General features: G+C 47.8%; 1 protein-coding gene across 1 annotated transcript; it reads left to right on the top strand.

Annotated features, from left to right (window-relative positions):
* The first annotated feature begins 255 nt into the window (after window positions 1–255).
* Window positions 256–1,165, top strand: LOC103125733 (interferon-induced transmembrane protein 1-like). Its single transcript, XM_007536558.3, has 2 exons — window positions 256–559; window positions 853–1,165. Exons 1-2 carry the CDS (start codon window positions 314–316, stop codon window positions 1,036–1,038), a joined length of 432 nt encoding a protein of 143 aa, XP_007536620.1. The 5' UTR covers window positions 256–313; the 3' UTR covers window positions 1,039–1,165.
* The last annotated feature ends 12,187 nt before the right edge of the window (window positions 1,166–13,352 follow it).

Below are 13,352 nucleotides of genomic sequence, written 5' to 3'. Positions count from 1 at the left end.
GAGCGTCTCAGGGAGACCCCTTCCCCCTCCCCCCCCAGGGCTGGGCACTGCCTGTGTCTGAGCTCACAGGTGGGGCAGACAGGGCTCCCTCAGGTCCCTGGGTGCAGCCTCTAGGGTGACTGGGTCCCCAGGTCCCCTTGGCGGGGCTCCCTGACTAGATCCCCAGCTGGGTAACTTGATACTGCAGCCTCACCCTCCAAGGCGGGCCAGTTCCCAGCCCAAATGCCGGGAAAGGCCCTGGAAAGTCAGGGAGAAATCGAAACTCCTGGGGGAGGGGCGGGTCCAGCCTGCAGACACCCGGCGTCCTCCAGCCATGAGCAGCACCAGGCACCCTTTCCTCCCGGGCACCCCTGCCGGAAGCCCCCCGGGCTACGAGGTGCTCAAGGAGGAGCACGAGGTGTCCATCCTGGGGGAGTCCCCCACAGCCACCGTGGCGTCCACCGTGGTCCACATCCAGACGGACACCGTGGTGCCCGACCACGTCGTCTGGTCCCTGTTCAACACCCTCTTCCTGAACGTCTGCTGCCTGGGCTTCGCGGCCTTCGCCTTCTCCGTGAAGGTGGGTGCCGGGTCCCCACATCCCCAGGAAGGGCTGAGCCTCCGGTGCTCCTGTGAGGGTGGCTGGGGGCCTAGGTAAGGGGGTGCCCTGGCCCTCCCGCAGGTTGGTGGAGGGCTTCTCAGGCTGGGGGGCAGGTCACAGAGAAGAAAGGGGTGCAGGGCCAGCCCACACCCCACCCCCGGGGCAGGGACGGGGGAGCAGGGGGGCTGCTAGCACTGAGCCTCTCAGGTGGGGGTGCGTGGGGAAGGGCGGAGCTGGGGGCAGCAGGCTGAGTGACAGCCCTTAACCCTCAGTCTAGGGACAGGAAGATGGTGGGCGACCTGGCGGGGGCCCGGAGCTACGCGTCCACCGCCAAGTGCCTCAACATCTGGGCCCTGGTGCTGGGCGTCCTCATCAGCATCGGCTACCTGGCCCTGCTGATATACGTCGGCATGATGGCCTACGAGAAGATGCAGCAGAGTATGGGAGGGGGCTACTGAGGCCGGCACCCGGCTCCCCACTGCTGGGTGGGGGCTGCACAGAGCTGTCTGCCTGCCCCAGGCCCCCGCCCCAGACACCCCCACACCCGGCTTCTCTGCTTGCTGACAATAAAGAGCACGTGTGCGACTGTGTGCCCGTCCCTGGGCTCAGGCCCCCGACTGCCCACCCCTCCCTGCTGGTCAGGGCCCGGCTGGACTCTGGGCTCTGCGGGGCCGGCACTGGACCAGGTGCTGGGGGCCCTCCCCCCAGGAAGTGCAGTGGTCAGAGCATCCGGGACAGGGCTCCCTGCCTGTGCCACCAGGAGGGTGGGAGGGTCCCTGAGGTGCTCGGGGCTGTGGGAGGACTGCGCTGATGTGTGGGTGCAGAACTTGTCTCCCCACCCACTTTTGAGGCAGAGGGCTTCTTACCGTTCACCCCTCTTGGTGACCAACAACCTGTAGCTTCACCACCCGTGGCTCATTCTCCTTGGGTCCCCCCCCTGTGCTCCCCAGGCTGAACCCCACAGGCATCTGGGGTCCCAGCGGCACCTGCCATAGGCTCTGCCTGGGGCCATTCTCTGCTGCCCAGTCCTGAACAGCAGCGGCCTCCCCACTACCCCACCTGAAATCCCCCATACCCACCCCACCTGGTTTGCAAGACCCTCCCCCCAGAGGCCCCCACCTGGTTCTCCAGCCTCACAGCCCCCCACCAGGTGAGCCCCCCACACTGACTCTCAAGACGCTCCCCCCAGAGGCCCCCACCTGGTTCTCCAGCCTCACAGCCCCCCACCAGGTGAGCCCCCCACACTGACTCTCAAGACGCTCCCCCCAGAGGCCCCCACCTAGTTCTCCAGCCTCACAGCCCCCCACCAGGTGAGCCCCCCACACTGACTCTCAAGACGCTCCCCCCAGAGGCCCCCACCTGGTTCTCCAGCCTCACAGCCCCCCACCAGGTGAGCCTCCCACACTGACTCTCAAGACCCTCCCCCAGAGCCCCCCACCTGGCTTCCCAGACCCCCCCCCCCCACAGGATGTGTCCCCTTTCTAAGACCCTGCCACCGTGTGTTCTCCCAAACCTTCCCAACTCCCATGGGAGAGATGTTATAGCGCAAAGCAAAAGGGCCACAGGCCGGGGGCCTGCCTGGCTCCTGCCCCTCGGAGCCGCCCCTAATAAACACCTGAGCACATTGAGGGCGGCCGGGAGGAAGGGAGCCCTGCGGGCTGAGGTGAGGGTGCTGGGTATCTGCGATTTCTCCCAGCGAAAGGCTGGGAATTGGCGGGCTTTGGAGGGTGGGGCTGCAGCTGGGGGTGGAGTGGGGAGCTCACCGACCCTCTCACCTGACTCGCCCGGCTCCCCGTCCCCCTGCCGGCCCCCTGAGGTCCCCTCCTTTCCCTTTCCTATGGGGTGTGTGGTTCCAGTGGCCAGCAAAAAGAGGAGATAGAAATTAGTGTTCCAATGTGTAGCTAGTATCCACTATCATTGTCTATTATTGTGAAGGGGGAGAAGGTCAGAAAAGGAAGCTCAAAGCAGAATCTGAGTCTGGAGTAGGGCACCAGAGTAAAAATCTCTGGGTGGAGGGTGAGGGTGGGTGCTCAGCTTCACTGTGGGGGAGGGACGCAGACCTCTGGAGGTGGGAATGGCGTTAATATACACTCCTATTGACTTATACCTCACAAATCACTAGTTACTATGAGAGGGGAAAATGGATTGGCCGGCTCAGACCTTAGCTCTGAGTGTTATGTGCCTTCAATCCAGGCACTTAAGACTTCAGTTGATAACCTGATTGAATTTTAACAATGGGCTTAAATTGCTAATACACTTCTAATAATGTTTCTTTGAAATATTAATTCACCTATAATCTTAGATCAAGGAGAACAGAAGCAACTGGTGGCATCACTTTATAAGATACAGTATATGGGGAGTCGGGCTGTAGCACAGCGGGTTAAGCGCAGGTGGCGCAAAGCACAAGGACTGGCATAAGGATCCCGGTTCGAACCCCGGCTCCCCACCTGCAGGGGAGTCGCTTCACAGGCGGTGAAGCAGGTCTGCAGGTGTCTATCTTTCTCTCCTCCTCTCTGTCTTCCCCTCCTCTCTCCATTTCTCTCTGTCCTATCCAACAACGACAACAACAATAATAACTACAACAATAAAAAACAGCAAGGACAACAAAAGGGAATAAATAAATAAAATTAATATTAAAAAAAAAAGATACAGTATATGTAAATAACATTAAAGGACATAAATTATGGTGAGGTCTTGTATGATACAGCGAATCCTAACAATGGGATTTTCTTTTTATTTATTTTTAAAAATTTCTTTACTGGGCAATTAATGGATTACACTCGACAGTAAATACAATAGTTTGTACATGCATAACATTTCCCAGTTTTCCATATAACAATACAACCCCCACTAGGTCCTCTGTCATCCTTACAATGGGATTTCAATGTTAACCCAATTGCCAAATAATTTGGTTATAGCAATAACTATCTATTGCCTTCTTAGACCCCAAGACAGCAGGAACCTTCCCAATTCTCTATAAAGCCTGTATTTCTCCCAGTCTTGGAACCTTTGCGGTAGGACTCACTTTCCTGTAGGCTTCTTCCAGCTCACACCAATTGATTCTGCATCTGCTGATCTCAACCTAATCAACGCAACCGGCACCACGCTGACATGTTTCATTTCGGACTGTGTCCAGAGATGTCAGGCCTGGAATATCAACCCTCCAGCTTCATCACTCTGTTGAGACCTTTCCTAGCTCATAGGACTCCTTAATTCCATTTTGGGTGGTGCACTTCCTAACAAAGCCTCAAAACCTAGATATGGACCAGGGCCCATGAGACAGAGCACACGTACACATGTGTCCATAAGTTAGGAGAAAATATACACCTTAAAGGAAAAATGCACAGTGGTCTGCAGTGAGTCAATAAATGCAGCAAGCAAGTAGAAAGACCTAAAAAGACACCTTAAAGTACATAATCAAATAGTTTCTACTTAGGCCTAGATACTCTCCTCACACACTTCCTATTTCACTTCCCTCAACCACTCCAAGGTTAACCTTGTCAGACAAAATAAGGACCACGAAAGCTGAATAAGGGCAGGAGACTGGCACACTTTAAAGATGACTCTTTATTCACTATCAGGCCACCCCATCACTCGGGGCCCTAGTCAGGGAGTCCTGGGATTCCCACACAGACATGATGGGCCTAGACCTCTAACAGATAGACCTCTTCCCTCTCACCACTGTCACTGGTCAGGAACAACATAATGGACCCCTTCGTGGGCCCCTATAGGACCTGGCCCTCCATGTGGATCAACAACGGTAGGGACTGCTCCATTCTCTGAAGGGAGGCCGGGCAACATTCTCTACCACTCAAGGAAGATTGATCCTGAAATTAGTGCAGCCTGGAATGTTCCCATCTGTGACCACAGAATGTGAGCTCTGACCTACAGGGATGCAGAGGCTACACAGACTCCTGTGCAAAATATGGGCTCCAGATCAGATTGATGGGGTTACAGCTAACAATATTTATATAGTTTTCCCATAGTTGGGAGTTACTCTTCCCTGATCCAGCTTTCTAGTCCTGTCTCCAACTCTGACACCATCTCACCAGACAATACCTTGGGTCCACCTGCATGTTAGCTGTCAGGCTCAGGTAAATCCTAAAATAGACCCACTAGCTTTTTCCAAAATGGAGACCCCCCAAATCTCATCTGCAATATTCTTGCCTTTAGGTTCCTGATTATTTAAGTTTGCTCTGCTTTATATCTTTTTAAAACATACTTATTTATTCCATTTTGTTGTCCCTGTTTTATTGTTGTAGTTATTGTTGTTGTTGTGCCCAGAAGTTGGAGTCCCAATCTCATGCAAAGAAGACCAGAATCACATGCAATAGCCAGAGCCTTTATTATCAAGCTTAAGCTTGGGCCGCCGACACCCTTCCAAGCAAAGGGAGAGTCTGCAACCCTGATCACTTCTCGTCCCACCTTTTTATAGTTATCACAGGGTGGGCACAGGTGGAAATATCCACATGAAACAAGGAACAATTGGCCTCGGGCCAACAGCTGCTCTCAATATTTGGGGCCCCCCTCCAACCCCACATTCCCCCTTGTCTTTTTGTAACTTCTAGGGCCCAGTCTTGGGCCAATCGCTGTTTCTGACCACTGTCCTGGCACCAATGGGGCAGCAGTAGCAGGAACGAAGCTCAGAGTCACCAGGAGAGAAAGAGTCTGTAGAGTCACGAGCAGACCGGAGCCTGAGCGGGTGTTTGGGAACAGACGAGTCGCCATCTGGTCTTGAACTCTTCTGTCTCTGCTGCACGGACGTGGGAGTGGTGGATCCACGAACTGATACCGTCCACCTTCAGGGCCGTGGGGGTGGCTAAGATGACAGCACACGGTCCTTTCCACCGGGGCTCAAGTGTCTCTTTTTGGTGGCGTCTCACCAGGACTGAGTCTCCGGGCTGGAAGGGATGAGGGCTTGGAGGGGGTGCAGCTTCATATATTGCTCTCAGTCTCACCCACACATGCTTTTGGACCTGAGCTATTGTCTGTAAGGAGGGAAGCATGTCCTGATCATTAATATCAGCGAGCAAGTCTGACCTCAAGGCTGGGATTATGGGAGGGGGACGACCGAACATGATCTCAAATGGGGTCAGCCTCGCAGCATAGGGGGTATTTCTTACTCTATAAAGGGCAGAGGGAAGGAGAGTTACCCAGCCTAAGCCAGTCTCCATAGTTAATTTTGTTAAGACTTTCTCCGCTACTGCCAATAGTTCCTGTAGAGACTTATCTGCTATATCGGGATAGCTTGGTTTACAAAGGCCATTATTACTACTGACTTATTCCCTGGAGCTTCTGGATCTAGGGGAGTGAACATTCGATATGCTTCCATGACTCTTTCTAAGAAAACAGCTGCGGGTTCTATGTTTTCCTATTGCACAGCCAAATTGGTGGGTCGGCATGCCACTGCCCAAAGCCCACCCATCAGAGCCTGGTGACAGACCTGTAGCTTCTCCTTACCTTCAGGTGAGTTAAAATCCCAGGTGGATCTTATCAAAGGGAAACCGGCATCTATCAGGGCTGGGTTTAAGGTGGTGTTCCCGTCTGCCCCAGGCACAAGTAAACGCTGCTGGCAGTCGTCCCAGGTTGGCTGATGGGTAAAAACAACAGAATCTAATAGATCAATGAGTGCTGCTGGTTTTTCTGAAAATCTAGGGTTCTGCATTTTCCAATTATAAAGGTCACGAGTGAAAAATGGCCAAATACTGCATTAATTGTTCGCCATTCTCATTCGGGGGTCCTAGGGCCTGAAAGGGCAGGACCACTGAATCAGGGTTCTCTAGGCTGTATGGGCTCTCGTATGAGGAGGGCTCCGTAAGTCCTGGCCTGCAGAGGGGGCAGTAGGTTGACAACCAGAATCCTTTAAAACAAGAACGGCCGGTCGCGAACCCTGTGGAGGAAGAAAAAGTTTTAGCCAAGATGGGGGGTTCTCTACCAGATCCTGCCAAGCAAGGATATAAGAAATCTGGTCCGGGTGTCCTAGGTGTCCTAAGATGACATCCTTGGTGGCATAGATGGTAGGCAGGTCCCAGGTTCCCTCTGGGGGCCAATGGTAGAGAAGGCTGGCCACTCACTTTGGCAGTAAGCGATCATCCGGTCCTGCTCTACCTCTAGACCCAAATTATGAGCTCTATGTTTTAATTTTCTAAAATGATTCAGGACCATAGTCAAAGGAGTCGAAGTAGCCTGTCTCCCGACTTTGGCAATGAATACAGAGACAACACACACAAGGAAAACACAGAGACAACACACAACGAGAATACAGAGACAACATACTCAAAGAAAATTCCAGCAGCCCAGCCGCCAGCACTCTGAACCAACAAATGGGAGGACGGCCTTTCATGCTGCTCCCCTGCAGATGGGAGGACGGCCTCTCACACCGCTTTTCCCTACAGATGGGAGGACGGCCTCTTACACCGCTTCGCTTCCCTGCAGATGGGAGGACGGCCTCTCACACCGCTTCCCTGCAGATGGGAGGACGGCCTCTCACACCGCTTCCCTGCAGATGGGAGGACGGCCTCTCACACCGCTTCCCTGCAGATGGGAGGACGGCCTCTCACACCGCTTCCCTGCAGATGGGAGGACGGCCTCTCACTGCTTCGTGGGAGCGACCCACTCTCCCCTTCCAATTTTGTGAGGGGGATTCAATCCCCTACAGCAGGGCCTGAGACGTCTCCCAGGACCCTGGACCAGAGCTGCCCAGCATGTCCGCCTTCAACTCCAAGGGCCTTTCGCTATAGACCGGGCCTGAGAGCTCAGTGAAGCTGGCGTTCTTCTAGTGAGATGGGGATCCTGGACTAGGCCCCATATGTGTGCCCAGAAGTTGGAGTCCCGATCTCACGCAAAGAAGACCAGAATCACATGCAATAGCCAGAGCCTTTATTATCAAGCTTAAGCTTGGGCCGCCAACACTCTTCCAAGGAAAGGGAGAGTCTGCAACCCTGATCACTTCTCGTCCCACCTTTTTATAGTTATCACAGGGTGGGCACAGGTGGAAATATCCACACGAAACAAGGAACAATTGGCCTTGGGCCAACAGCTGCTCTCAATATTTGGGCCCCCCCTCCAACCCCACAGTTGTTATTGATGTCGTTGTTGTTGGATAGGACAGAGAGAAATAGAGAGAGGAGGAGAGAAAGACAGACACCTGCAGACCTGCTTCACCACCTGTGGAGCGACTCCCCTGCAGGTGGGGAGCCGGGGGCTCGAACTGGTCCTTGTGCTTTGTGCCACCTGCACTTAACCTGCTACGCTGCCACCCGACTCCCTCTGCTTTATATCTTAATGCTTTTTCAGCCACCAAGTTGCAGATGCTACCATGACACCATCCTGGCTTTCCTAGGCAGACGCCCTCACCCATGTGTCCTGGAGCCTCCCCTCCCCAGAGCCCTGCCCCACTAGGGAAAGACAGAGACAGGCTGGGGGTGTGGGTCCACCTGCCAACACCCATGGCCAGTGGAGAAGCAATGACAGAAGCCAGACCTCCCACCTCTGCATCCATAATGATCCTGGGTCCATACTCCCAGAGGAATAAAGAATAGGAGAGCTTTCAGTTGAAGGGAGGGGATACAGAGTTCTGGTGGTGGGAACTGTGTGGAATTGTTCCCATCTTATCCTATGGCCTTATCAATATTTCCATTTTATAAATACATTTTAATGTGTAGTTAATATCTATGATCATTGTCTATTATTGTTAGGGGATTTTAATTTACACCTACTAATGCTGAGAAAGGAAAAATAGTTTGCCCTTTAAACACTTGTCTGTAAGAAAGGAACTATGGGGAGTCGGGTGGTGGCACAGTGGGTTAAGCACACATGGCGCAAAGCACAAGGACCAGCGTAAGGATCCCGGTTCGAGCCCCCGGCTCCCCACCTGCAGGGGAGTCGCTTCACAGGCGGTGAAGCAGGTCTGCAGGTGTCTGTCTTTCTCTCCCCCTCTCTGTCTTCCCCTCCTCTCTCCATTTCTCTCTGTCCTATCCAACAATGATGACATCAATAACCACAATAATAACTACAACAATAAAAAGGCAACAAGGGCAACAAAAGGGAAAACAAGTAAATAAAAAAAAATAATAAAAGAACTATGGGGGCCAACCAGTGGTGCACCTGGTGCGGTGAGCTCATCACAGCTCTCAAAGACCCGGGGCTCCAGCCCTCCACCACCAGCAGCAGGCAGCAAAGCTTCACGGGCAATGGAACAGGGCTGCAAGGATCTCCCTCTCCCCCCTCTCAGTTTCTCTCTGTCTATAAAAATATATGTAAATATATAAAATATGTTTATTGGGGTTGTGTGGTGGTGCACCCGGTTGAGCGCACGTTACAGTGCACAAGGACCCAGGCTCGAGCCCCTGGTCCCCATCTGCAGGGGGAAAGCTTTACAAGTGGTGAAGCAGGGCTGCAGGTGTCTCTCTTTCTCCCTCCCTCTTTCTCTCCCCTACCCTCTCTATTTCTGGCTGTCTTTATTCAATAAATAAAGATAATAAAAAATAAAATATCTGTATCCAATAATAAATAAATAAATATATTTAATAGTAGAAATAAATAAAAATAGAGAGAAACTAAGAAAGGAGAGGGAGATAGAGAGGGAGAGAGACACTTTGCAGTGCTGAAGTCCCCTACTATGATTGTGTTGCTGTTAATATATTGCTGTAGCTCTTTCAGTAGAAGTTGGATGTATTTAGATGGCTTCTCATTGGGTGCATAGATATTAATAATAGTTAAGTCCTCTTGATTGACTGATCCTCTAAGCATTAAGTAGTATCCATTCCTATCTGTTTTAATCTTATCTATTTTAAAGTCTATCATGAAAGATATGAGAATAGCTGTTCCTGCCCTTTTGTGTGGGCCATTGGCTTGTATGATAGTTTTCCATCCTTTCACTTTAAGTCTGTGTTTGTCTTGTTGAGTTAGGTGAGTTTCCTGTAGACAACATATTGTTGGGTTGTGTTTTCTGATCCATCTTCCTACTCTGTGTCTTTTAATAGGTGAATTCAGGCCATTGACATTTATTGATATCAAAGATTGAAGATATTTTAACGCCATTCTTGTAGAGTTTTAGAGTGTTTTGATATATGTCCTATTTGTGGTGGTCTGGTTGTTTATAGGAGACCTTTCAGAACTTCTTTCAGGGCAGGCTTGGTGATGGTTGCTTCCTTCAACTGTTGCTTGTCTGAGTGCCCCGACCAGCAGGGCGGTGAGCAGGGGCTAGGAACCCAATGAGACCTGAAATGATAGGGACAAGAGACGCGAAGAACGAGAGCAAGACAGGTTTCTGATCAAGCTCTAAATTTTATGGAGAATACAGGCATTATAAGGCTTTGGGGAAGGAGAGGGAATGCTGGAGGAGGGGAAGGGGGAGCAAACTTCAAAGAGGAATGTTCCTTGCAACAAATGGCAGGAACCAAACTATGTGTTGACTCATTTGTGTTGACTCACTTGATTACTGATAAATGGTTTACCTAAGGGGAAATGGCCTGCCCAGGGGGGGGATTAACATTTGTCTTGAGGGGTTCCGTTGTCTCAAAGCTTATCATCTATAAAGCAGAGAAATGGCTCCTGGCATATCCTCCCTTTGTTATAATTTTAAAATTGAGGCGGGCAATGTGGGTGAGGAGCAGAGACCCTGACAGCAGGTTTGGTGGGCTTAACCAGAGGAGGGAAGTATTGACCTGATTCCTCCCGCGAGGTGGGTGCAAAACCAACCTTCCCGCATCTTATAAGGCTCTCGGTGTCTTTTTGGGGAGGGGAGGCAGAGCCACAGTTTCTAGGGAAACAATTTTTGTTGCTGACACCAACCTCCGTGCAAATCAGGTTTGCTTCACGGGGGACTCAGAGGCGGACAATAGGGTCCTCCCCCTGCAGTGCTTTGCCTTACACCCCTTGCTGGTGTCCTTGCCCTGCCAAGGTTGGATGTCTCGATGCATAATTCTGAGTTTTATGCCATCCGAAAAGGGGGTCTGTCATCCTCAGGTTCAGCCAGGCCTCTGTCAGCCAAATCAAGTCTGTGATAATGTATTTGCAAAGGTTTTAATGCCAAGGAGTCAATCTGCTGTTTTATAAAGTCAGTAATCTTATTAAAAATAAAGGGTCCTTAAGGTAATCATTAACAAAAGACTAATAAGGGTCTCATAAGGGGCTCTGTAGTGACTCAAGACTATTTGTGGTGGAGTCTATAACCTGTTGTAATTTGTCAGAAAATTCATGGGAGGAATATATAGAGTGTCCTAGCGTGCCACCAGCAAGTCTAAGGGAAGCAGTCAGTGGATGTGATGTCCAGGGGAAGAAACACAGCACATCTGGTCTTCTGGTCAGCGCCAACTGATGAAATTTTCTTCTTCTGGTCAGATGTGGAACAAGCAAGACTAGGAGGCAAGGACCAGGTAGAGAAGAATTGACATGAAAATATAGGATGGTGTTTATCAAAACACAGAGGAGGTGCATACACATTAGAAGTCAAGGTGAGGTTCCTTGAACATTGAGGAATATTTTGAGAAAAGTGAGCAGTCAATAAACATGCAAAGATGAAGTCAGCAGTGGTAGGTCAGCAGAAAGAGAAGACTTGGATAAACTGGTGAGGTTATCTGGAGTATATACTGCCATGGCGTCCTTTGTGGTAAGGACTTGCCAACAGGGACTCTGTGGATTTTGCAAGAGCAATGTCATCCACCATAATAAAAGGAAAACAACCATGGACATCCAGTGTTGAAAAAAGAGAAAAAGAATATGTCTCTATGACTGGAAAAGTGTGTGGCTTTGTCAATGAGATATAATAAATGGACAATTTGAATTTTTGTAAATATTAAAAAGATTTAGTATGTTACTTCATTGACACTTTAGCTAACTGAATACTGGAGGGTGCATTACCCTTCTTTTTTTATTATTAATTAAGCTTAAGGGTTTTAGTTTTTCTTGTTTGAGCTGTAGCCCACATAAATTTAGAAAAAATATCAACTGAGAAAAAAAAATTTTTTTTTTTTGTTTACTAAACACGGGCAGGTGAATTACATCAATCTGTCAGAGAGCATTGGCTTTTATCAATGGAGATTAATCTTAAAAGTCTGAATAGCAAGATCTTAATTAAACAATGTAGGAGCCAGTAAAGTGCTCTCACTATGGCAGGTCAAGCGTTATAATTTTAAGAGGCTTGTAAAAAAAATGATAAAAAATTTTAGGATATGAGTGACTTTAGGAGTCATCACACACCCATAAATAAAAATTAAAAATGTTTAGTTTTAAATCTTACCATATGAGCAGTCAGTTCTTCATGTGCAGATGTACCTATAATTATTTACTTAGGGAGAGAACTTGTACCAAGTTAATTGATGATCTAATGGTTAGAATTGGCTTGAGTTTTTTTTTTTTTAAATATGATTTTAGAAGGCTCTTTATTAAAATAAACCAATATGTTATAGAAAGTAAATACCTAATGTGTTGACATGATAAAATATTTACCATTTTAGCATTATTTTAAACTGATTAGACAGTTTAAGCACACTATTATACCTTTAGTTTACTAAGATCTTTACTCATCACAAGGCTATCATAAGTAAGCATAGATATAAAACTCTTAATAGATTTTGTTCTTTAGAACTCTAATATGGCAACTTAAAAGGCTAAAATAAAACCTCATAGTTTAAATGTTCAAAATATTAATTTTGTTAAATCAGGATTTGCCAAAACAAATCTTCTATCAGACCAAAAACACCATTTATTACCTTAATTTATCAAGAATAAACCTCTGGCAGTGTCTTAAAACAAACCAGATAATTTTTAAAAGCAGAAAGATATAAAGAGGAAAACCAGCGCAAAAGCCTCTGGCATGTAAATAATTAACATAACCATTGCGTTATCTTTTACTAACCCAAGCCAGTTTTGCCTGTTTAGTTGAGAAAGTATTTTAAAAGCTTTTTTTTTTTTTTTTTTGAAATCACTTAAACAATTTTGAGTAAAATGTTAAACTTTGTTTGTTAAGGACCTTTGTTTATCACAAAGCTATCACACCCTTAGGGCAGCTATGAACAAGGGTGGGTACACAACTTAATTGATCTTTCACTTTGATTTAGATAGGTAACTTAAAAAGCTAACATAAACCTTATAGCTGAAATGTTAAAATAATTTTTTACTGTTAACATTTATTTCAGATGACCATTTTACACTAAATAATTTTGTTGAATCACATCTGTTGAATAATTTTTTTTTTTAATCAGGCCAGGAATAGCATGTTTAACCCTTTTTTTCCTGTCAAGGCCACTGCTCTACACTGACTGGGTTATTAGAAAGTCAGTTCAAGCATGGAATTAAATTAACAAACAGTGGCAGTTGATATTGAGGTGCTGGTAATATCTACAATTTTCACAAGAGTGAGAGAGACTACAGAGGCATTTTACCATGCATAGATATCTCAGAAAATCTTTTTAACTAATGAATTGATGTTGATATTAGCTATCAGAAGGACGAAATTGTCTTATATTTTACTCTGGTAAAGGTGTGCCAACTCTATGAGTCTGGATCTTTAAAACCACATTTAGCTTAACTAAATCTTATTTAAAACTTAAAAAAAACTTTAGTTACTTAGGGGTTAACACACATTAATGAAAACAAGGTTAGCACAGACTTAAAACATACATTTTTGGTGAACAGAAAAATTTTCCCTTTGAAAAACCGCTTTGGTTTTTGGATTTCTAACTCACAGCCTATCTATCCAGGAGGGGCGTTTGTGGCTAAGGTACATTTTACAGTTTTAAAGAAATAAATAATTAAATTTCTATCAAAA

The sequence above is a fragment of the Erinaceus europaeus genome, chromosome 17 (assembly GCF_950295315.1).
Source record: "Erinaceus europaeus chromosome 17, mEriEur2.1, whole genome shotgun sequence".
NCBI classification, from domain to species: Eukaryota; Metazoa; Chordata; class Mammalia; order Eulipotyphla; family Erinaceidae; genus Erinaceus; species Erinaceus europaeus.
The sequence above is the reverse complement of the archived record's forward strand: the minus strand, read 5'-3'. Positions and strand labels throughout refer to the sequence as shown.